Genomic DNA, 25,505 nt, shown 5'->3' on the forward strand with positions numbered 1-25,505 from the left:
TCTACCCTCCCCTACTGGGACAAGTCTACCCTCCCCTACTGGGACAAGTCTACCCTCCCCTACTGGGACAAGTCTACCCTCCCCTACTGGGACAAGTCTACCCTCCCCTACTGGGACAAGTCTACCCTCCCCTACTGGGACAAGTCTACCCTCTGTAGTGCTGATCTCTTCACATGAAGAAACCTAAATCTGATGCAAATCATTGTTTCAAGTAACCCCACTTAACACTATAAAGAGCCTGTAGCTCGTAAAAGCCCAACAGCACACAGCCACAAATGAACTGTGGCCCACTCCAGAGAAACAAGGGGCAAACACGACCGGGAGCACAATGGACCCTACAGTGCATTTGTACACAGGGCCATCTGATCTCACGCCCTGCTGACTATGGTCTTCTCACAGGGGGCATAGAACTAGAATGAGCACAAGCAACATTACATGGTGTAACATGGCAGCCATTTGGAATATTCAACTAACTAATGATCATCGCATCCAAAAACTGAGTGGGACTTTATCCGTTCCAGTAACACATTCTATGCTAGGGGGTCGGGACTCCGTGGTCCTTCAGTGGGGAGGTTCTGTGAAGCATGGTCCATCAGAGACCAGTGCTCTAGAATGTGAGCCCACACAACCAGACCCTCTACTAATTCCACAATGCACCCTAACACACACACCACTTCTACAAGGATGATGGAACACAAAGGGCCCGGAGTGATGGATGGATGGGTGTAGCTTGTCTGGTTGATCTATCCCTGCACACATTCCACAACACCTGACAGAAAATCATTTGTCCTGAGAGCCAGAGAAAGGTGGGCTCAGAGAGGGGTTGTATATCTGTCAATGAGTGTGATTTGAAAGCAGACACGTGGGTGGTTATGTGAAGCAGTGGGCTTGACAAAAGACTAATGGATTGTCCACCGAAGAGGGATGGGACCCAAACACAAAACACACGTCTCACTGCCTGGTTAATGTGTTACAATGCCATGGGAGTTAAATTGGGGGAGGGGGCTGGCTTGAACAAACGTGCAATGTATAACTATTCTGTAGGATGACTATGGACTACTAAACATGATACAAGTTGGCATAATCATCAGTTGATAACTTTAGTCATGTGTTATCAGTTCCAGGACTTACCAAATTGAAAATATATTATTATAATGATGTTATGACAAAGATATTGGCTTCCTTGCACCAAAGTGTGCATCAAAAGATACTTAAACTCATAGGCCTAAGCGACATTGCACAACTATGCCTACTGTGCAATTGGAGGATAAGAACTAAAGGAATAGGTTATCCAATGCAGCTCAATATTTTAACGAGAGTCTGTTAACGTGTCTGGATTGGAACACACTACAAAGTAGACAGGCAGCCACATTCCTTGGCGCACACATTGTAACAACTGGTAGGAGACAGTTGTTGCAACGAACACTAAGCCTTGCAACAATAACAATACAGACAATGTTCACGATACTGTACAGTCACGTGTATGTGCAGAATTGGAACGTGACTCCATTAACTGATTAACCGATTAATTAAACGGTTCTTGTAGTACAGTTTTAGGGTGACATTGCAAATTGATACCACCTGCAGGATTCCCATACGACTCATGAATCTGAAAGAAGCGATTCAACAGCTGGTTATTAGGTAGTACATGACATTTGTCATCAACTTGATTATGTAGTGTCAATAGAGCGTGCAGAAACCGTGTATTTTAAACCGAAACAGGTCCAATAATTAGGTAGTACCTGAGACAGCTGTCTTGGATCAGGAGCCCCGAAGAGAGACGAGCTGGAGCTGAAACTGATGGCTCCTCTCCGGCTGAGGACATGCTTAGGAACCGGCCTGTCTAGAGGCAAAACCGGCAGCTGGTAACATACTTCCATTGAACAAAGTCAGAGCTGGATCCAGATCAAAATTCCAATTTTTAAAAATGTAATAAACACAAATGAATTGATAGAATGGAAAATGAAATGCAGGAAAAGAATAAGGGTTGATTGCAGAGCGGTATCCCTCCTTTGTGGGGGGGATCAGTTGTTGCTTCAGCAGTAGGGTAGGCTACTTGTTCTTGTTCTAGGCGACTTTAAACTTGACAAAATCGCCGTCATTGATACATTGTCTATGTTTCTCGTCTCATTTGGTCCCATTATATTCGGATTATTTTAATGCGGATCCTTCGCTCCTTATTCCACACAGATTTGGGCCCGCAAAAGACGAGGCCTCTATATTTTCTGCATCTTTATAAAAACGCGTACTCATTTTTTGTCCAAAACTCCTCTCAGACGTGATTCATCGTGATATGTCTCAAAATCTAAACAAAAGGAACGACCCCTCAAAACACAACAGCTACCGACATACAGCAGTGGTGGATGAAGTGAAAGGAATCCTACGAGGTAAATATTGGAGAAGTTGCCTTTACAGTGGTTTGGTGGTATTCAGTTAACGTGCCAGAAGAAACATTATCAATATGTATTCGGTCTTTCTTCACAATGTAAGTATAAATAGTACCCGTAATTGACCACACTTCTGTCTCACTCAATGCAGCACTGTGTAATTTCAACAGAAAGTGGCTGGCTCAAGGGGAAACTCGACGTTAATCTCACTCAAACTCGGCGTCCGGCAAACAATATTAAGTGCACCGAAAACGCAAAAATGTGAATCAAGGTAAATGGATCTCCTTTAACTACCTATCTTCCTAAACATTAGTCTGCTCTCGAACACACCACCTGCCAGAGATGGAACCGTTCGAGCGACCGCATAACGCCCTTGTGCAATCTATCCAATTGCAGCATGGCTACTAATGTTACATCTATATTGATTGGACAATGGCATTGACTTCGTTTGCAACAAGTTACGCTATTGGCTAGACGTCCAGGGCGATCCCCTGATACTGATTTGAGCAGTCGTTCACGGACGGCGCGGATCTCCACAAGGGTATTCCAGCACAATGGGGTTTGCCCTAGAGCAGTCCACATCATTGCATGTGATTACCTTTTCTGCGTGAGTCATCCAGTTGTAGCTACTTGAGAAGTGGGACTCCAGTTTTCAATGTGAGGCTATGGTGGAATTGAGTACACATCCAGTATACAAAAGTAATGTTTTTTAATGATCTGTTTATAAAAGCCATAGGGTGTCTGATAGCTCAGACTAATATAATTACAAGTCAAGAATAGGCTACTTACATCTGAAATGACTTGTATCGATCTTTACTGACCATCATACCTTCATTGATAGCCTGGCTAGCTATGCAAACTTTGGCACAGGTAACCTTTATTTAACTAGGCAATTCGATTATTTACAATGACGGCCTACACCAGTCAAACCCGGACGACGCTGGACCATATCAAACATCTCCAATCCAAAGTTAAATCTAGAATTGGCTTCCTATTTCGCAACAAAGCATCCTTCACTCATGCTAAATCAAATCAAATCAAATTTTATGTCACATACACATGGTTAGCAGATGTTAATGCGAGTGTAGCGAAATGCTTGTGCTTCTAGTTCCGACAATGCAGTAATAACCAACAAGTAATCTAACTAACAATTCCAAAACTACTGTCTTATACACAGTGTAAGGGGATAAAGAATATGTACATAAGGATATACAGTGCCTTGCGAAAGTATTCGGCCCCCTTGAACTTTGCGACCTTTTGCCACATTTCAGGCTTCAAACATAAAGATATAAAACTGTATTTTTTTGTGAAGAATCAACAACAATTGGGACACAATCATGAAGTGGAACGACATTTATTGGATATTTCAAACTTTTTTAACAAATCAAAAACTGAAAAATTGGGCGTGCAAAATTATTCAGACCCCTTAAGTTAATACTTTGTAGCGCCACCTTTTGCTGCGATTACAGCTGTAAGTCACTTGGGGTATGTCTCTATCAGTTTTGCACATGGAGAGACTGAAATTTTTTCCCATTCCTCCTTGCAAAACAGCTCGAGTTCAGTGAGGTTGGATGGAGAGCATTTGTGACCAGCAGTTTTCAGTTCTTTCCACAGATTCTCAATTGGATTCAGGTCTGGACTTTGACTTGGCCATTCTAACACCTGGATATGTTTATTTTTGAACCATTCCATTGTAGATTTAGCTTTATGTTTTGGATCATTGTCTTGTTGGAAGACAAATCTCCGTCCCAGTCTCAGGTCTTTTGCAGACTCCATCAGGTTTTCTTCCAGAATGGTCCTGTATTTGGCTCCATCCATCTTCCCATCAATTTTAACCATCTTCCCTGTCTCTGCTGAAGAAAAGCAGGCCCAAACCATGATGCTGCCACCACCATGTTTGACAGTGGGGATGGTGTTTTCAGGGTGATGAGCTGTGTTGCTTTTACGCCAAACATAATGTTTTTCATTGTTGCCAAAAAGTTCAATTTTGGTTTCATCTGACCAGAGCACCTTCTTCCACATGTTTGGTGTGTCTCCCAGGTGGCTTGTGGCAAACTTTAAACAACACTTTTTATGGATATCTTTAACAAATGGCTTTCTTCTTGCCACTCTTCCATAAAGGCCAGATTTGTGCAATATACGACTGATTGTTGTCCTATGGACAGAGTCTCCCACCTCAGCTGTAGATCTCTGCAGTTCATCCAGAGTGATCATGGGCCTCTTGGCTGCATCTCTGATCAGTCTTCTCCTTGTATGAGCTGAAAGTTTAGAGGGACGGCCAGGTCTTGGTAGATTTGCAGTGGTCTGATACTCCTTCCATTTCAATATTATCGCTTGCACAGTGCTCCTTGGGATGTTTAAAGCTTGGGAAATATTTTTGTATCCAAATCCAGCTTTAAACTTCTTCACAACAGTATCTCGGACCTGCCTGGTGTGTTCCTTGTTCTTCATGATGCTCACTGCGCTTTTAACGGACCTCTGAGACTATCACAGTGCAGGTGCATTTATACGGAGACTTGATTACATACAGGTGGATTGTATTTATCATCATTAGTCATTTAGGTCAACATTGGATCATTCAGAGATCCTTACTGAACTTCTGGAGAGAGTTTGCTGCACTGAATGTAAAGGGGCTGAATAATTTTGCACTGCCAATTTTTCAGTTTTTGATTTGTTAAAAAAGTTTGAAATATCCAATAAATGTGTCCCACTTGTTGTTGATTATTCACACAAAAAATACAGTTTTATATCTTTATGTTTGAAGCCTGAAATGTGGCAAAAGGCCGCAAAGTTCAAGGGGGCCGAATACTTTCGCAAGGCACTGTATGAATGAGTGATGGTACCGAGCAGCATAGGCAAGATACAGTAGATGGTATCGAGTACAGTATATACATATGAGATGAGTATGTAAACAAAGTGGCATAGTTAAAGTGGCTAGTGATACATGTATTACATAAGGATGCAGTCGATGATATAGAGTACAGTATATATGTGTGCATATGCTGCCAAACATACCCTTGTAAAACTGACCATCCTACCAATCCTCGACTTTGGCGATATCATTTACAAAATAGCCTCCAATACCCTACTCAACAAATTAGATGCAGTCTATCACAGTGCAATCCGTTTTGTCACCAAAGCCCCATATACTACCCACCATTGCGACCTGTACGCTCTCGTTGGCTGGCCCTCGCTTCATACTCGTCACCAAACCCACTGGCTCCATGTCATCTACAAGACCCTGCTAGGTAAAGTCCCCCCTTATCTCAGCTCGCTGGTCACCATAGCATCTCCCACCTGTAGCACACGCTCCAGCAGGTATATCTCTCTAGTCACCCCCAAAACCAATTATTTCTTTGGCCGCCTCTCCTTCCAGTTCTCTGCTGCAAATGACTGGAACGAACTACAAAAATCTCTGAAACTGGAAACACTTATCTCCCTCACTAGCTTTAAGCACCAACTGTCAGAGCAGCTCACAGATTACTGCACCTGTACATAGCCCACCTATAATTTAGCCCAATCAACTACCTCTTTCCCAACTGTATTTAATTAATTGATTTATTTTGCTCCTTTGCACCCCATTATTTTTATTTCTACTTTGCACATTCTTCCATTGCAAAACTACCATTCCAGTGTTTGACTTGCTATATTGTATTTACTTCGCCACCATGGCCTTTTTTGCCTTTACCTCCCTTCTCACCTCATTTGCTCACATTGTATATAGACTTGTTTATACTGTATTATTGACTGTATGCTTGTTTTACTCCATGTGTAACTCTGTGTCGTTGTATCTGTCGAACTGCTTTGCTTTATCTTGGCCAGGTGGCAATTGTAAATGAGAACTTGTTCTCAACTTGCCTACCTGGTTAAATAAAGGTGAAATAAATAAATAAATTGTGCACAGCTCTATGGTAGTCCCTATCACACCCGGTTGTGATACAGCCTGCATTCGAATCAGCGTGTCTTTAGACCTCTACCACTGACATGACTTGGAATACAAGGAATGGAGTGGAATATTAGCTAAACAGACTGGCAACCACCCACTGGGCACACACTGGTTGAATCAACATTGTTTCCACGCCATTTCAACTGACGCAGTAGGAAGGAGAACTTCCAACAAATGCATCTGCGAGAGAGAGAACAGAACTCATACTCCGCCTGTCCTGCATCAATGTCAGACTGACCTATATCCATTACTAACACCTATTACCTGCAGACAGTGGCTTTGTCCGGTAGGTCTCTATTGTCAGGTCGTGTGAGTAGTAGGCTAGACCTAAATAATACCTTCCTTCCAGGAAGTCAAGGAACAAACCATTCCATTCCAGAATTCTCCCCTGAAAACACTGTTCTAAGAACCACCTCTACATACATTCTTATTCAACTTTTCTTTCTGTCTTATGCAGTAGAACTGGGGGCTGAGCTGTACCATGGCAACAGTCAGGCTGAATGCCAGTTGAGGGGCATAATGAGTATCCCTCTGGCCTCTCCTCCACTACATCCCTCCCTCCCTCTCTTCTACGGCACTCTCAATGCAATTCCACACAATCACACTCCTTGGGAGGTCCTGCGTCTTTTCCAGGCAACTGAAGCAACAGTGTGCCAAATCACTCCACCAGCCAGTCACTCACCCTCAGCGAAGACTAGGCACATGATAGTAGAACCCCATATTAACCTTAGCAAAGGACAAGCCAATCCAGACCCATTAGATTAGACTAGATGTCGACGGGTGACGTTCTAACGGGTAAGAATGACTGGGCCTAGCTGTGGTGATTAATAAACTACATTTTTCATACACATTTCAAAAAGTGTAGTTGAGGTTGGTGTTTATTTGGTATTTTTTACGAAGTGTTTTCAACAAACCACTCGACCACTCTAAAATTACATGCGTGTGTGCATGCATGTGTGTGTATGTGTACACACTCCCGTGAGTGTGACTGTCTGTGGGAAAGGGAAAAGGAAAACATTTGTTAATTAATTCCTCCAACAGTTCCTTTATAGCACACACGTATTGGTCCCTAGGCAGAAATGCTCAGCTGCATCAGGCACTCGGCAAGCCCAGGGGGCGCGGACTATAGAGCATGGAGTCCAGGGACAGGTTAGCCGCATACCTGCTGATTCCCCAAACAGCTACAAGTATCTTGTTGCAATCCTCCCACCCCTCCTCCTTTGTCTGTGACAGCCTTTAGGGAACCAGAGGAGTCGCTAGCGCTAATTGATGATACAGTGGGCCCCTCTGGATAAGAGCAACTGACTATTGGCAAAAAGTGCCATTCCTTATATAACATGTTCAGATGTAATAAGTCCACACGTTTAATTTGACTAGACTTGAACAATAAACATGACTGTTTTTTATCAGGAAATTAACCTTCAATAAAATTTTAATCCAATCGTTCATGCCAATCTGTGGTTTTCTATGGACTTTCAATAAACAATCAATTACAACTGTGATATGCCACTCCTTGAAAGAATAGCTGGTCTGACACCTTTACCTTATCTAAATTATTATCTAAATTATTAGATATCAAATCAAATTGCATTGGTCACATACACATAATTAGGTGATGATATTGCGGATGTAGTGAAATGCTTGTAAAACAACAAACGTTCTGGGCTAATAATGTAAAAAATAACACCCCAAAAAAACAAAATACTGCAAAGTTACTTAGTGAACTAGAACCAGAGCTGCCATTGTCTGTCGGCACCATCTTGCCTTTTACTATTGCTATCATTAGTCTTTATATACACTGAGCTGAGGTGAAAACTATTTATATTGTTACGGTAAACTTTGAGTCCACCTGCACACCCTTTATGGAGCTACGTTTTTACCTCTGGTCATGTTCATCTGTAAAATCTGCATTTATGTATCGCCATCTTGTGGAAAAAGAGTATTCATGCAGGATAACATTTTTTTCTATATTCCAGTAGGTGGTGCTCTTGTGTCACTGAATACAGAGGTCTTGTGAAAACCATGGTGGAAACCTATCGAACCTACTGAACAGATAGTATACTAAACAGCACAACATTACGTTAAATATTTTACCTTATCTTTCACCATCCTCTCAGACAGTCATCACCGGTTGACACCATTTCTATTCCACCCAAACACCTCAGTATCCTGCAGTATAATAAACCTACATCCGAGTCCCCTTTAAACTCCAACTCAACATCCAGGTAACAATGTTAAGGCCACTGGCTGCGAGGCCTGCTGAAATGTGAGCCCATGACTATCTGCCTGTATGTTTTATTCATCTCATCCACTGATCCAGTCCCCCACAGAGCAGACACCTGACTCCACTGACCTGTCTGTCTCTCCCAGGGACTGGAGCACTGGAGGCCTGGACAGAGGAACAGGTATGAGGAGAGGAACGGGAAAGTCCGAGACAGAGATAGGAATAACTGTGGACAAATGCAGAGGATGTGTTTGGCAAAAATGTATCTTAAGTCTTTTCAGTTCTGTTGTTTGGTTTTTGAGGTCTTAGTCCATGTTTCAACAGTAAGGCGACGGGTTCTCTCATTTTGGTGTTCTCTGATGAATTTGGACAATGTAGTGACTCAGTGACAATGTAGTGACTTAGTGACTCTTGGATCGAATAGAGTGTTGAAGATAAAACATAGTGAGGGAGAATTTGGGGAACAATTGAACTGTAGGTTCCCTGTGGGAAGTTTTTAAATTAATATTTATAACAGTTCTATCAATAATGAATAGAGATGCTGTGTGAACAGTATACAATTACTGGCAGATCAGTGGATCAGCCAAACAACCGCACAGTCAACATCAGGTATCATATGAAAATCATCGTGGTTGATGTGTTGTGCAGGTAATGGTGAGAAAAGATGTCAGAGCAAAGGCAACGTTCCCTGTCCACCTCAGGAGAGACCCTCTATCTAGTCCTGGGCCTCGACAAGACTTCTACACCGGATGACATCAAGAAGTCCTACAGGTACACACACACACACACAAAACACCACACACACACACACAAAACACCCCACACACGCACACAAAATCCTTGCTCCTTGTGTGTTTGTGCATGTACGAGGACCCACCATTTGGAGTCATTGGCTTTGTTGAGTAACATATAACCGGACTGCATATTACATCACTGACCAACAACCCTTCAGCATGTTGACTCTTATAAAGCGTTTCATCCATATGACTCAAAATACTGTAATTCTGTTGGATTTTGGTTTGTAAACAAAGATCCTTTTCTTCATCGTAGCAGGTTATACATTGATCTGTAACCATGCACAAACAAACGTCATGTAACAACCAATGTCTATGGAGGTCAGAGGGAATCATTTTAATGGGATGTTTTAATGGGAATCATTTTTAATGGGAATCATTTTAATGGGATGTTTTAATGGGAATCATTTTAATGGGATGTTTTTCAGGAGAAATGTGGCACAGATGTAGACAAATAATAACTTTTTGAGACAGAATGACTGACTGCTACAAGACCTTTTAGAATCACAGCAACTGATTGTCAGACAGCTGCATGAATACAATATGACTTCCATAAAACTCAAATATTAATACTACAGAACAGATGGTACCCCTCGTTGTACTCGGTTCATATAAAGTGTGTGTGTGTGTGTGTGTGTGTGTGTGTGTGTGTGTGTGTGTGTGTGTGTGTGTGTGTGTGTGTGTGTGTGTGTGTGTGTGTGTGTGTGTGTGTGTGTGTGTGTGTGTGTGTGTGTGTGTGTGTGTGTGTGTGTGTGTGTGTGTGTGCACGTGTCCCACACACAAGCGTGGGTGTACTTGGAAGCTTGTCACAACCTGTTGGGAATTGTATGACCCTAGCATTATTGCAGCAGACAAATTGATATGTACCCACTCAACAAGTAGTACCTCAACCTTATAATAAAATAGCAGGACAGACTTCCTATAATATGGAGAGCTGCTGATAAAACTCACTGGTCTCAGTACTCAACTTTAATATGGTTATTGTGTAATAATGTTAGTATGAAAGGAACCTTTGATGCTTAGACCTAATCCAAATCAATTGTCTTAACCCAAGCCATTATCAATTATATTTAGTAATGTAATTCTACATTTGAATGTAGATTTTGTTTAAGATAACTATTTTATCCTATAACCTACATTTCAGTCAAAGTATGTCTGTCAAGCCCTCGTTCATACATTGACTTCTCTCTCATTTCACCAATACATTTCCATTATGTAGTAAGGCATTCCAACATGTAGTAAGTCAGAATCTAATGACTTATAATATAAATTCACTTCAGACTTCGAGTCATACAGATGCCATCACAATTAGTAGTTCTTAATTAATTGCTCTAATTGGAATTCACTTTCAGGAACCATCCAAATGGTTAGCGTTTGAACAGCCCGTGTTTGTGGTTAATGAATATGTAATCATAGCAGCATTTTCAGAGCCTCTTGGCTTCATTAAAAATAAACAAGCAGACGTGCTTCATGAAATGTTGATGAGAAATTATAATTTACAGCATAAAAAGACAATGAGAAGAAAAAGAAAATATGTAAAAGTGACTGTAGTTATATTTATTTCATGGTGTCTGTCAACCAAGGGTTCCAATGGACCTAATGCCAGAAAACAAACAACTGCAGTTGAATCCAAAATGGCAAACTGGTGCACCATGTATAGTACTGGGCACCAGCATTTAGCTCAGTGTTTCAGTTATATACCATAGGTTACATATTTACATATTCTCGAGCCTGTCCTAAGATCTGTAATTGTACTATACATGCTATTACAACTATTTTGGGCTCATTGAACTAATATACCAATGCCTGGCAGGTGTGTGTGTTGATGGGCGTGAGGGAGCAGGCTTCTAACCCCACCTAATGGGAGATAATACTGCTGCCTCTTACTGAACACATTAGATAAAGACCATAAAATAACAAGACAGTAACAATGCAAACAACATTTCCGTTAGCTAAGCCTTTCGGATTGCATCATCTTTTCAATTTTGTAATATTTTTTACTATTTAGAAAACTTGCTTTGAAATATCATCCAGACAAGAACCCAGAGAACCCAAACGCCACAGATAAATTCAAGGAGCTCAACAATGCCCACTCCGTGCTGTCAGATGCCTCCAAGAGGAACATCTACGACAGCTATGGCTCCCTCGGTCTGTACGTGGCACAGCAGTTTGGAGAGGAGAACGTCAATGCTTATTTCATGCTCTCCAGTTGGTGGGCAAAGGTGGGTTTGTGTGTGTGTGCGTGTGCATGAGTGTGTGTGTTTATGTGTGTGTGAAAAAGGAAAGTCTATGTTCATGTGTTAATAGTGAACGGTCTATGTCCATCCTCCACACAGGGTCTGTTTGCGGTCTGCGGCGTGCTAACAGGCTGCTACTTCTGCTGCTGCCTGTGCTGCTGTTTCAACTGCTGCTGTGGGAAGTGTAAACCCAAAACTCCTGGAGAGGAGGACCCCGACACCTACGTGTCCCCTGAAGACCTGGAGGAGCAGATCCGCACAGACATGGAGACAGGTTAGCAAATCAAATAACATTGTCACGTGCCGAATACAACAGGTGTATACTTTACTGTGAAACGAGCCCTTTCTCAACAACGCAAAGTTAAAAAGGAAGAAAATTAGCACACAAAAAAATGAAACAGTAACACAATAAAAGGGCTACCGGTACCAAGTCAATGTGCTGCGGTATGAGATAGTTAAGGTGATTGAGGTAATATGTACATGTAGCTAGAGATAAAAGTGACACAGCACAGTTACAATGGTCAGGGTTTTGTAACAGAGAGATAAGGTGAGCCCCACTGAGAAGGATGAAGATGCCCTTTGACACTGATCTGAGGTCAGTGTTGCATTTCACATTCCTAATGGCTAAGGTTGGGACTCTAGGATGGTAAGCTGATCCTAGATCTGTGCCTAAGGGCAACTTCTACCATGAGCAAGCCTCACACACTATCTCTCACTGCTTCAGAATTAGCCAATAGCTCGCAGTTTTACTATCTCTCACTGCTTCAGAATTAGCCAATAGCTCGCAGTTTTAATATTCATCTATTGAAACAACAACAGCAGCAACCTCGTTAATAAGCTCTGCCTACATCACATCACCTTATCAATACTACCTCATCTATTAATGGAAAAGCATTTGATGCTGCAAAGTGACTTTGATGCTAGGGCACAAAGACAGTGGAATGGCACAGACAAACTTTAAATATGTTTTCTCAAACACACCAAGTCAGCCAGTTAATGAAAATAAATATACATGATATATTTGTGCCAGATGTTTGGATATGATAAATTGCTCTGGTGCCAGTTAGCTGTGGGAGGTAGGGTGTGTGTTTTCCCCATGTCTTTGCAGTTCTCAGATACAACTGATAATTACTGCCTCTGAGTCACGTCTCTAAATGTGTTTCCATAGCAGTTATTTTGAGCCCCATCTCACGATTAAAGGGAAACAATGGGCTTGGTTTCAGGCACTCACTGCAAAGTCTCAGCCCCCATGGGAGGATGATGAGAAGGCCTACTCATGTGTTTGGCTTCAGAACACATTGCTTATGATAACATATTTATTGGGAGAATTTATGAATATGAATATGAATTGGACCTCCTACTGTAGGCATAGCCCATACTAATTGAACTGATTAACGGGGACTTTTACAACCAAAGTTGTAAAACTGCCCTTCAAGCCAGCCAGGCTGACAGTGTGCCCAGTCTGTGGTGCCAAAAGGACAACCGGCAGCAGGAGGTAAGAGGCTTGACACAGGCAGCCGTCACCCCCTCACAACAGGACAGTCAAGACATCCCCCAGTCTCAACAGGAACAGCTATACTATAGATAGTATCCTAGGCCTATTTTTAGGAACATTTTGGAGGATATGACATATTTGATTAGTTCTGTGCAACATGCTGCAACAACGTAAACGGATGCACTGATGAGCTGATCTTACCCTCTCCAGACGCTGACGACATCCCCATAATACAGCAGCCAACCAATGCAAGCGAGAGGACCGGGTTGATTGGTGACGGACGACGGGCCTATACCTAACACAACTAAGAAGAAAGACCGGAGGACGGGTGATGTCATAGGGATTCCAGAACTGGCTTTAAATACCTGTATTTGAGTATTTGTTATTTGAATACTTATTTCGATATATTTTAGTATTTTCAAATAATGTGGCCCGAATCACTTACAACTAAGTATTTGAAAGTGTTTTCAAATAATTTCCTATAAATAGCTTACTATTTAACTTGTTTCAAAAACTATTTTCCAATAACTGGGTTAAATGCATGGTAGTGTATTTGCGTCATTTGAGTCTGTATTTTCAAATACATTCCAATATTCAACTACTTGTCTTTTGAAATAAAACATATCTACTTACTTCCAAATGTATTTTAAAGTAATTTAAATAGTATTTGAACCCAGGATCTGAGGGGATTCATTCATTGACCTGGTAGATCCCAAAAGGGTTCCAATTACATTCCACCCCTTGACTACACTTTGTAAATTCTGAATGAGTGTTAGTTTGTGTGCATTGTGTTTGTTTGTTATTTATTCTGAACAAAATACAAAGTATCCCTAGAATTGTGCATTTAAAATTGTGGCTGTGAAAGAATTGAGAGATGTCAGTATTTTGTCATGTGAGCAATAAAGACTGCCCTTTTTGAAATGTTACTTTGGCATCTATTTTATAAACCACATTGACAGTTTTTCAAACATGTAGATAAGATATATGTGTATCAATTGCTTTTGTTTCACAAATCAGGTAAGAAAAAAATGTCCTCCTTCGAGCCGGATTTGAACCAGCGACCTAAGGATCGCTATTTAACCTCTACAGTCCTCCGCTCTACCAACTGAGCTATCGAAGGGGATACATGCAAAAGTGTCGCAGTGGGCAATTTATACATTAAGGTGCTTTTCTACTCGACATTCCAGCTCAGTTGTCATTTAATTAAGTTGGGTTAAATCAAATGTATTATTAGCCTACATTTTTCAATTACAAAATAGTTTATTTGACCTCATTTTAGCAGTCACATATTTAAATGAAGTATAAAAACAAACGAGCTATCTAGCTTTGCACATAGCTAGTTACAGTAGCTTGCTAGCCAACGACTTTCAAACCCATTCGACACACTTAGCTAGCTAGCATGAGTCAAGTCGAAGATAATGTGGCCATGTGTATCCTAAAAGTATGCTAGCTGTAACAATAATTTACCATTGTCAATGCCTACATTTCCCATAGAAGCCAGCAAGCAACAATGTTACTCTGTGAACCGGAGACTGCAAGTCCCACATATGTGAAGCTAGCCACAATCAGAATTAACCACAATAGTGGAATTTTCGGTTCGTTTTGAAAATAAAAGTCCCTTACTGAAAGTGATGCAAATGCATACTAAACTCTGCAACAACAAAAAACGTCCTCTCATTGTCAACTGCAACTTATTTTCAGCAATCTTAACATGTGTAAATATTTGTATGAACATACCAAGATTCAACAACTGAGACATAAACTAAACAAGTTCCACAGACATGTGACTAACAGAAATGGAATAATGTGTCCCTGAACAAAGGGGGAGTCAAAATCAAAAGTAACAGTCAGTATCTGGTGTAGCCACCAGCTGCATTAAGTACTGCAGTGCAACTCCTCGTGGACTGCACCAGATTTGCTAGTTCTTGCTGTGAGATGTTACAACATTAAAATGAAAAGTATAAATAATTTCAAATTCCTTATATTAAGCAAACCAGATGGCACATTTTATGGTTTTTATTTTATTTACAGATAGCCAGGGGCAATACTAGCAACACACATTATTTATAAAGTTTACAAACGAAGCATGTGTTTAGTGAGTCTGCCAGATCAGAGGCAGTAGGGATGACTAGGGATGTTCTCTTGATAAGTGTGTGAAATAGACAATTTTCCTGTCCTGCGAAGCATTCAAGTAGTACTTTCAAGTATTTTTTCTTAAGTACTTTACACCACTGATTACAAATAGTGGAATCATGTCATATTTGGACTAGATAATCATTAACAAGAACAGAATGTTGTTATATAAATGCCACAAAAGACAATAATTTGTTAATTTCACACTAAAGGTCAAATATGAGCTACAACACAAATATTTGTCTCTTCACAGTTGTGTTCTGTGGGTGTCACTGAATAGACTGATACACCACTTAATTAATCCACAATCCACAGTTAAGGCTGTGCAGTGTAATTTGAATGTCAATACGCACAATAGGCTGACTGGGGAGGTGATTTCCCACAGTCAAAGTCCCTTAATAACAGCTACTGCGCTAATATTTGTATAACCTCTTCACAGCTGTGTTCTCTGAGAAGACTGATACTTAATTGATCCACAATCCTGTACAGTGCAATTTGAATGTCCAATACACATATAGTAGGTTGACTGTTAAGCTTAATGTGGCTCATTTCACAGTGGTTTCAGAGTCCTGAGCTATGATGCTAATATTTGTGTATTATCTTCACAGTTGTGTTCTGTGGGTGTTACTAAGTAGACTGATACCCAATTTCATTGATCCACAATCCATAGGTAAGGCTGCACCCTGCATTATGAATGTGAGTATGCATAATAGACTGGGGAGGTGATTTCCCGAGCCCAGTTCCATAACGGGGCAGAAGAGGGCTTAAGCCCCCTCAGTTGAAACTTGTGCCCCTCAGTTTTATATTCTTATATAAAAAAAGCAAAAAAGTTAAAAAATATTGAGTGACAGGTTGACGCAAAATCTGTATCTCCGCTATGCTGTCAGCACAATGGACAGAGGGCGCCACGATGTGTGTAGGGGGCTATGGAAAGCCACTGTGGCGGTTAGGTATGATTCCATTGGGTTTCCATAAAAAGCAGGAAAAACGCTTCTCATCTGTGAGAAGTGAATAATGTGATATGCCTCCGCCTGTAATATTTTATTTGGATTTATAAGGACGGTGTCAAGTTTACCTTTGAAGCTGCTTCACTCAACTCAGCATCAAAACCCACCACTACAGAGTTTAGTTAGCTTCTTAGTTCGCTGTAAAAAAGCGTTGGTCTTATTAGGTTTGCCTAGTTAGCTAGCTCGAACCAGCTAATCTGCCACTGCCACAATGGATATCAGAAATGGACATCTCCAAAGTACCCAAACAGTGGTTATTAAAAGTTGTGACAGCATTGTGAAGTTCCTCTCTGACACCAAATGCATGTGTTTGTACAACACAGAAGTAAGAGTCGAGGCTACAGGGCTGCTGAAGGCAGTGACAGACCTGCCTTTAAGTTTAAAGCCAACATGGCGCACAGAATCCTAACTCTTATCAACTCTCCAAACAAATTGCTCAAGGCAAAAGCAACAGATCTTTACACTGGAGTCAAAGTTGTCCATAGTGCATTTGAGTGCGCCGAGAAGACATTTGTGCGTAGTTCAGTGCCAGTGGCACTGTTATGTACCTATAAATTTCCAGCAATACGTGGTGAACAGTACAGTAGGCCAGGAGGACAGAGGAGAAGAGACTGAATGTAAAAGACTGTTCTTGGATGCTGTCATTGGTGAAATGTCAGAATGATTCAGCGAACACCACAGCCAACTGGTGGAGGCCTTGTGTGCCCTTGACCCAGAGAGACATGACTTTCGAGTTGTAAAAAAGGTCGGTGTAAGCACTACTGGATCAAAGCAAAACACATTTGGTGTAAGCTGAGTTTAGTGTCGCTCACCAGTTTTTGCAGACTGAAATCGCCCGCTCCTGCTCCAATTAGGTCAAATGAACCCCACTTGCTATCCTGCACATGGATTGACTTTTGGTACGTCCACAGCTACATGCAAGAACAACTTTGACAAACGTGTTCAGTTGGCACAAATGAAGCATGGGGATCTTACAAGAAGATTTTGGGGAGAATTGAATGATCAATTACTCAGGAAGTTCCACAGAGCACAAAGGAGGCTGCAACTCTTCTGGAAAAAAATGTTTATTTCGTCATATCCAATTAAGATGTTGTCTCATCGCTGCAACTTGGGAGAGGCGAAGGTCGAGTCATGAGTCTTCTGAAACATGACCCACCAAACCGCGCTCCTTAACACCCACCCACAGCAATGTGTCGGAGGAAACACTGTTCAACTGAGGACAAGGTCAGCCTGCAGGCACCCAGGTCACCACAAGGAGTTACTAGAGCGCCTATTTACTTGGCAAGACAGCTGTGCATGGCTGCATCTCACTGTAGTAGGCTGTAGCCTATGTTTTGGTTATTTGATCTCCATTCACCTTTTGTTTACTGAATTTGTTACTGTTAATGTAACTAGCCCAAATATAGATTTTTCCATGCCATTGTTGATCTGTTATTTTGTTTACTAGGCCTACTTGGTATAGCTGTTTTGTTTTGTTCGCATTCACAGTCATGTCAGTATTCTAAGCCAAATTATTATCCAGTAATTTTGTTTGCATGCATTAATAACTAGGCTACTACTTTCAGCATTTAATTTGCATTATTTTGGTAAGACAGCTGCATTCACATAGGCTGTCAGTAATACTCTAGGTGAATTACCCTATCTATCTTTTAGCCTAAATTCATTACCAAAACTTACTTTAGTGTGTAGGGTACTTTCCATTGTACTGATACAGCGCAGCAGAGATACGCTACAGATTTAGCGCCAGTGTCACTTCAAAAGCACTAAATCAATGGTGTAGAAGTCTCTGCAATTGAACTTTATTGTTTTTTTTGGTATATAAGCAGAAGTCATTCCAATGCAAAACCCCCCCAAAATTGTGCCACCTCTGGCCCCTCACTGATTTCAACTGCCCTCTTAGTCACTTTATCCTGGCGCCACACAATTAGAGCTACAATGCTAATATTTGTGTAAACTTCACAGTTGTGTTCTGTGAGTGTCATTTTCAGTGAAAAATGTATGTGCAATACACATAGTAGGTTGACTGGTAAGCTTAATGTGGTTCATTTTACAATGGTTTCAGAGTCCCACAATATGAGCTACAACATTCAAATGTTTGTCATATCTTTACAGTTGTGTTCTATGGGTGTCATTGAGTAGAATGATACTCTATTTCATGAATCCACCATCCATAGGTAAGGCTGTACAGTACAATGTGAATGTCAGTACACACCATAGGCTGACTGGTGAGGTCATTTCCCGCAGTCAAAGTCCTGCAATAAGCGCTATGACACTAATATTTGTGTCAGCTCTTTACAGTTGTGTTCTGTTAGTTTCACTGAATAGACTGATTCACAATACATAGGTAAGTCTGTACAGTGAAATATAAGTGTGCTCCCAATGCAATTCACAGTGCATTGGGAGCAGTGCAATATCAACAGTTTTTTTTTTTATCAGGGACATTTATTTTGAAGGGGAACCGCACATTTCACAAGTATGACTAGCTTCACATAGCTGCCAGTGCCGAGAAAGATCTGCCTGAAAATGTTTCATTGCAAGGGAAGTAGCAACATCGTAGCTACAGTAAAAACAGCACTCGAGATAGCCTGCTGCATTCATTTTATCCACTGCTCCCTTTTTTTCCTATGAGGGGAATTAGCTCAAATGGTAGAGCGCTCGCTTAGCATGCGAGAAGTAGCGGGATCGATGCCCGCATTCTCCAAAAGTTTTCCCGTCCCAGCGTGTGGCTAAATTTATGTAAACGTAAGTAAACATTTTAATTACTTTGTGGCGGTATTTCGGTATTTGGCCAGCACCGCGTTATAGCGTGACCCTGATATAGTAAAGATGGGCTTTCCTGAACTTTTCCTATTCATCTCTATGGTAAGTCTTATCGCTATCGGTGTAATATGTTCGACATACAAATTAGGATCTGGATAAAAAATACCTGAATCAGTTATAGAACCCATTGCCCTTTATGGTTGTGAGGTCTGTGGTCCTCTCACCAGCCAATAATTCACAAAATGGGACAAACACCAAATTGAGACTGCATGCAGAATTCTGCAAAAATATCCTCCGTCTACAACGTAAAACACCAAATAATGCATGCAGAGCATAATTAGGGCGATACACGCTAATTATCAAAATCCAGAAAAGAGCCTTTAAATTCTACAACCACCTAAAAGTAAGCGATTCCCAAACCTTCCACAACAAAGCCATCACCTACACAAAGAGATTAACCTGGAGAAGAGTCCCCTAAGCAAGCTGGTCCTGGGGCTCTGTTCACAAACAGACCCCACAGAACCAAAGGACAGCAACAAAATTAGACCCAACCATGTCATGAGAAAACAAAAAGAAATTACTTGACACATTGGAAAGAATAAAAAAAATAAAAACAGAACAAACTAGAATGCTATTTGGCCCTATACAGAGAGTACACAGTGGCATAGTACCTTACCACTGTGATTGACCCAAATGTAAGGAAATATTTTGATAATGTACAGAGCATAGCCTTGCTATTGAGAAAGGCCACCATAGGCTATGTGCACACTGCCCACAAGATGAGGTGGAAACTGAGCTGCACTTCTGAATGAATGAAATATTCTTATTAAATACTTTTTTCTTTACATAGTTGAATGCTGACAACAAAATCACACAAACATTATCAATGGAAATCAAATGTATCAACCCATGGAGGTCTGGATTTGGAGTCACACTCAAAATTAAAGTGGAAAACCACACTGCAGGCTGATCCAACTTTGATGTAATGTCCTTAAAACAAGTCAAAATGAGACTCAGTAGTGTGTGTGGCCTCCATGTGCCTGTATGACCTCCCTACAACACCTGGGCATGCTCCTGATGAGGTGGCGGGTGGTCTCCTGAGGGATCTCCTCCCAGACCTGGACGAAAGCATCCGCCAACTCCTGGACAGTCTGTGGTGCAAAGTGGCGTTGGTGGATGGAGCGAGACATGATGTCCCAGATGTGCTCAATTGGATTCAGGTCTGGGGAACGGGCGGGCCAGTCCATAGCATCAATGCCAATGCCTTCCTCTTGCAGGAACTGCTGACACACTCCAGCCACATGAGGTGTAGCATTGTCTTGCATTAGGAGGAACCCAGGGCCAACCACACCAGCATATGGTATCACAAGGGGTCTGAGGATCTCATCTCGGTACCTAATGGCAGTCAGGCTACCTCTGGCGAGCACATGGAGGGCTGTGCGGCCCCCCAAAGAAATGCCACCCCACAACATGACTGACCCACCACCAAACCGGTTATGCTGGAGGATGTTGCAGGCAGCAGAACGTTCTCCACGGCGTGTCCAGACTGTCACGTCTGTCACATGTGCTCAGTGTGAACCTGCTTTCATCTGTGAAGAGCACAGGGCGCCAGTGGCGAATTTGCCAATCTTGGTGTTCTCTGGCAAATGCCAAACGTCCTGCACGGTGTTGGGCTGTAAGCACAACCCCCACCTGTGGACGTCGGGCTCTCATACCACCCTCATGGAATCTGTTTCTGACCGTTTGAGCAGACACATGCACATTTGTGGCCTGCTGGAGGTCATTTTGCAGGGCTCTGGCAGTGCTCCTCCTGCTCCTCCTTGCACAAAGGCGGAGGTAGCGGTCCTGCTGCTGGGTTGTTGCCCTCCTACGGCCTCCTCCACGTCTCCTGATGTACTGGCCTGTCTCCTGGTAGCACCTCCATACTATGGACACTATGCTGAAAGACACAGCAAACCTTCTTGCCACAGCTCGCATTGATGTTCCATCCTGGATGAGCTGCACTACCTAAGCCACTTGTGTGGGTTGTAGTCTCATGCTACCACTAGAGTGAAAGCACTGCCAGCATTCAAAAGTGACCAAAACATCAACCAGGAAGCATAGGAACTGAGAAGTGGTCTGTGGTTACCACCTGCAGAACCACTCCTTTATTGGGGGTGTCTTGCTTATTGCCTATAATTTACACATGTTGTCTATTCCATTTGCACAACAGCATGTGAAATTTATTGTCAATCAGTGTTGCTTCCTAAGTGGACAGTTTGATTTCACAGAAGTGTGATTGACTTGGAGTTACATTGTGTTGTTTAAGTGTTCCCTTTATTTTTTTGAGCAGTGTATATATATATATGTTTATTTATTTTCCATTTTGTACTTTAATAAGGATCAGACCCTCTTTTATACATTTAGTCTAAAATGACATACCGAAATCTCTGCCTGTAGCTCAGGACCTGAAGCAAGGATATGCATATTCTTGTTACCATTTGAAAGGAAACACTTTGAAGTTTGTGGAAATGTGAAATGAATGTAGGAGAATATAACACATTAGATCTGGTAAAAGATAATACAAAGAAAAAACGTACAAATATTTTTGTACCATCTTTAAAATGTATTATTCCAGCCCAGGTGCAATTTAGATATGGTCCACTAGATGGCAGCAGTGTGTGTGTCAAAGTTTATATTGATCCAATGAACCATTGCATATCTGTTCAAAATGTTGTATCAAGACTGCCCAAATGTTCCTAGTTGGTTTATTAATACATTTTCAAGTTCGTAAGTGCACTCTCCTCAAACAATAGCATGGTATTATTTCACTGTAATAGCTACAATGAACAGTGCAGTTAGATTAACAAGAATTTAAGCATTCTGCCCATATCAGATATGTCCTGGGATCTTTGCTAATCACATTAGCCTACGTTAGCTCAACTGATCCCGTAGAGGTTTTGTTATTACAGACCGATCTGGCATTTCCCCATCTGGAAACAACACAACTGCAATGGTTTTCTCTCATTTAGTCCAAGATGGCTTGCTACAAAGCTAACTAGCTAACTAACTTTAGCTGCCTCTCTAGTCTAGATCCAGTTCGCCAGCAGAGCAGCACTCGCCAAAAAGACAGGGGTCACTTTTGCTTTTGGAACTTTCTAATCATCACTAAAGTCGTTTAGCATGCGATCACACTAGCTACATATATTTAGCTAAAAAGACTATTGATGAAATGGATTGCTTTCTTTGTAGCTAGCTATCTGGCTTGGTTGTAGGCTACAGTAGGCTAGTACAGTAACGTTACAGTAGCTAGCTAAGTTACACCTTTACTGAATGACAACAATGCAGCCTGAAAACTTCTGTCTAGCTAGCTATCTGGCTTGGTTGTAGGCTACAGTAGGCTAGTACAGTAACGTTACAGTAGCTAGCTAAGTTACACCTTTACTGAATGACAACAATGCAGCCTGAAAACTTCTGTCTAGCTAGCTATCTGGCTTGGTTGTAGGCTACAGTAGGCTAGTACAGTAACGTTACAGTAGCTAGCTAAGTTACACCTTTACTGAATGACAACAATGCAGCCTGAAAACTTCTGTCTAGCTAGTTGGGCTTAGAAATTGATAAATGAACATATGGAGAGATCACAAATTCATGCAACTCTGGTGGTGTCAATTGTTTAGCTATTTCCCTGCTTTAAAGAGTGAAAATACTCATACCTTTATCCATAACAGCAGATCTCCCATGAAAAAGTTGTCTTCAAATGGGACAACCAGGTAATTACAGCTAAAATGTTCTGTGCACTCTCACCGGATAGAAGTGTGTGCTTCAATGGCAGATTTTCAACAACAAAAAATAGACAAATATAGTATCAGCAATTCTAAGTCAGACGAGACACATCTGGTGTCATTCATTTACAGATGTTACTTAGATTGAGAATGATTTCCATATATTTTATTGAGCATGTTTTTAAACACACAGCAAACAAAAAGCTGCGGGTGCCGTATATATCTTTCTAAGTTTTGCATACTTCATGTTAATATTCCATTATCCTAGATCCTCCATTCCCGAACGAGAAGCCACCTGACGCTAGCAGGAAAGACCAGAGATCTGACTTCGAATTGAGTAAAATTAAGATCACTCAAGTTGATATTTAGATTTGGAGTGACTGATATGAATTGGAGCAGGAACAGACTCAGATGGAACAACAGATACGTAATGCATTTGTCAACAACAGATGTGCCAATTAATGCATATCACAAGGGTTGAGAGGTGTGTACACACTTGCAATGTAACCTACATATGTTGTTAAACTCTTTTTTTTAATTATGTTTTTTTACCTCCAATTTCATGGTATCCAATTAGTAGTTACAGTCTTGTCTCATCGCTGCAACTCCCGTACGGACTCGGGAGAGGCAAAGGTCAAGAACCATACGCCCTCCGTAAAAAAGGACCCAACCAAGCCGCACTGCTTCTTGACACAATGCCCGCTTAACCCATAAACACCAATGTGTTTGAGGAAACACCGTACACCCGGCGACCGTGTCAGCGCCCGGCCCACCACTGGAGTCGATAGAGCAAGGACATCCCTGCCGGCAAAACACTCCCTTAACCCGGACGATGCTGGGCCAATTGTGCACCGCCCCGGTCTGCTGCGACAGAGCCTGGACTCAAACCAGGATATCTAGTGACCACTGTGCCACTCGGGAGGCCCCATCTGTTGTTAAACTCGAGTGATGAATAAGACCTAGAGCTTTTGTAAATTCACATGATTCACATGATTAACACATGATGTCAATCCAGATCTGAATGTTTGATATCCTTTCTACTGTACACTGTTGATAGTAGTTGATGACAAAGCTAACCTTTGAGAGTACACAGTGGCTAATCTTTGTCCTACTACAAGGACTCGGTCAGCTTGACAAACTTTTGCGTCATATGAACACACACACACACACACCCCATGGGTTGCCATGGCGAGTACACTGAGCAGTCAGGAAAAGCTTATATTGTGCATTAAGTGACTGAATGCAACAAAAAAGAAACAGCACAGTGACATGATCACACAGTTCACTCTACGCCTCTCAATTACACGCTCACTCACTCTCATAGTTTAGCTTTATGATTATTCTCATTTAAGGTAATTGGGCCTCAATTACAGGAGAGGAATGACATGCATGACCTGGCTCTCCTCTGCTGAGACCGATCCGGGCCCAGCAGTGCAGGCCCAGCTCTAACAGTGGTCCTCCCTACAGGTTGGCCTGTTCCCCTCCCCTTTGGCACCAGCTCCTGACACGACAAAAGAGGATTGCTCTGAAGCGTTCCTGCTGGATACAGGTCATTCAAATGATATCATACGCATACTTATGTGTGCAGGCACTAACTCATTCTAACACACACACACTTGATTTAGGTTAGTGTATAGTAAAGGCTTTGTCATTAAAATAATATTGTGCCTCTCTTTCAGATCTGCCAAGCACACCTCTGCCACTGCCCTTGAAAGATTCTCCACTGGGCTCATCAAGAAATGTGGTTGCCTTTTCATCTTAGACCACGGCCCATGGACAGAGCCCATTAGAACTGCCAGTGATGTCCTACTGGTCAAGCACCACGGGGAGGAAGTGACCCTGAAGTGGGCGGATCTGCTTTGCTGCAGAGAGTTTGTTTGTTACTGCAGAGAGTACCGTAATGCCACATCCCCTTCCACCTGCACTTACACAGCAGAAAACCTCACCAATTCAAGGATACCATTTGAGGATTTTGCTGCGGCCGCCTTCTTTCAATGGGAGCTGGAGGCCTCGATGCAGAGGAAGGAGTGAGGAATGGGCGAACTGAGAAAAACCTTAGAGCAGAATCCCTCCGGCCGTCTGTACAGGTTCTACCACCAGCCGCTGAAACAAGGCCCCAACAGCCCTCACACACATACCGGCTTTCCTTGAGTTGGAGGAAAATATCTACTGCCTAGCCAAAGTGTTTTCCCTGTACCTTGCCTTTTATGAGACTGAAAGATAGAGATGGATGGTGAAGAAGGGGGGGCGGGGGTGACTCTACAGACACACACACACAGAAATAAATAGGAGCTGAAAATCTATTTCCATTAATGGAAGTGGTTTGGACTCGTTTGATTTGTATTTATTTCACAGGTACTGTCCATTCTTTTACATTACTGTACATACATTGCTGGATATCACTGTATATATTATTGTCCATTACTATTTTGTGTAAATGTTGCACAAAGGCCAAACGTTTATTCTGATCGTGGTGAATATGTCTTGTATTATAAACAAATTGCTATAGTTAGTGTGTGAATAAGTTTGTTGTATTAAGGGTTGTGCTCCAACACTATCATAACTATGGCTTTGATTTCATTCAAATCAACCTCAAAATAATCTTCTCTATGAGCTGCTTTAGAGTTGTCTTTATGAGTAAGATACATGCCTTTCCATTGTGCTCTAACACTCATAAATTTGCCTTTGATTTCATTCTATTAAACCTCAACGTAAAGCAATCTTCTCTTGTTTTTTTTAGTTGTCTTTATATGCATTAAAG

At 41.7% G+C, this 25,505-nt stretch overlaps 2 protein-coding genes, 2 long non-coding RNA genes and 1 other non-coding gene across 8 annotated transcripts in view; 2 read left to right on the plus strand and 3 right to left on the minus strand.

Annotated features, from left to right (window-relative positions):
- Positions 1-2,751, minus strand: part of LOC123991325 (high affinity cAMP-specific 3',5'-cyclic phosphodiesterase 7A-like) — a 39,526-nt gene extending 36,775 nt beyond the window's left edge. For both annotated transcript variants that reach the window (XM_046292809.1, XM_046292808.1), the window contains exon 1: positions 1,743-2,751. In XM_046292809.1, coding sequence (XP_046148765.1) covers positions 1,743-1,880 — 138 coding nt within the window. In that variant the 5' untranslated portion in view covers positions 1,881-2,751. The remainder of the gene's footprint in view (positions 1-1,742) is intronic.
- LOC123991326 (dnaJ homolog subfamily C member 5-like) lies at positions 1,601-14,003 on the plus strand. 3 transcript variants are annotated; one of them, XM_046292812.1, is made up of 5 exons: positions 1,601-2,658; positions 8,451-9,328; positions 11,360-11,573; positions 11,688-11,862; positions 13,294-14,003. In XM_046292812.1, exons 2-5 carry the CDS (start codon positions 9,222-9,224, stop codon positions 13,380-13,382), a joined length of 585 nt encoding a protein of 194 aa, XP_046148768.1. In that variant the 5' UTR covers positions 1,601-2,658; positions 8,451-9,221; the 3' UTR covers positions 13,383-14,003. The 3 variants fall into 3 exon arrangements, with proteins under 3 accessions (XP_046148768.1, XP_046148766.1, XP_046148767.1); XM_046292810.1 differs by lacking the exon at positions 1,601-2,658 and having other exon boundaries at positions 6,172-8,738; positions 9,206-9,328; XM_046292811.1 differs by lacking the exon at positions 1,601-2,658 and having other exon boundaries at positions 6,172-9,328.
- On the minus strand, positions 10,841-14,628 carry LOC123991327. The gene is made up of 3 exons (XR_006830779.1): positions 14,551-14,628; positions 13,285-13,387; positions 10,841-11,828 (listed from the first exon to the last, which is right to left on the minus strand). It is a non-coding gene; the product is annotated as an uncharacterized LOC123991327 (long non-coding RNA).
- On the minus strand, positions 14,118-14,203 carry trnay-gua. The gene is given in 2 exon segments: positions 14,118-14,153; positions 14,167-14,203. It is a non-coding gene; the product is annotated as a tRNA-Tyr (tRNA).
- A 4,106-nt stretch (positions 14,629-18,734) lies between the features above and the next one.
- Positions 18,735-25,443, plus strand: LOC123990259. Its single transcript, XR_006830618.1, has 3 exons — positions 18,735-18,965; positions 24,212-24,293; positions 24,424-25,443. It is a non-coding gene; the product is annotated as an uncharacterized LOC123990259 (long non-coding RNA).
- Positions 25,444-25,505: the final 62 nt, after the last annotated feature.

Source organism: Oncorhynchus gorbuscha, linkage group LG12 (assembly GCF_021184085.1).
Source record: "Oncorhynchus gorbuscha isolate QuinsamMale2020 ecotype Even-year linkage group LG12, OgorEven_v1.0, whole genome shotgun sequence".
NCBI classification, from domain to species: Eukaryota; Metazoa; Chordata; class Actinopteri; order Salmoniformes; family Salmonidae; genus Oncorhynchus; species Oncorhynchus gorbuscha.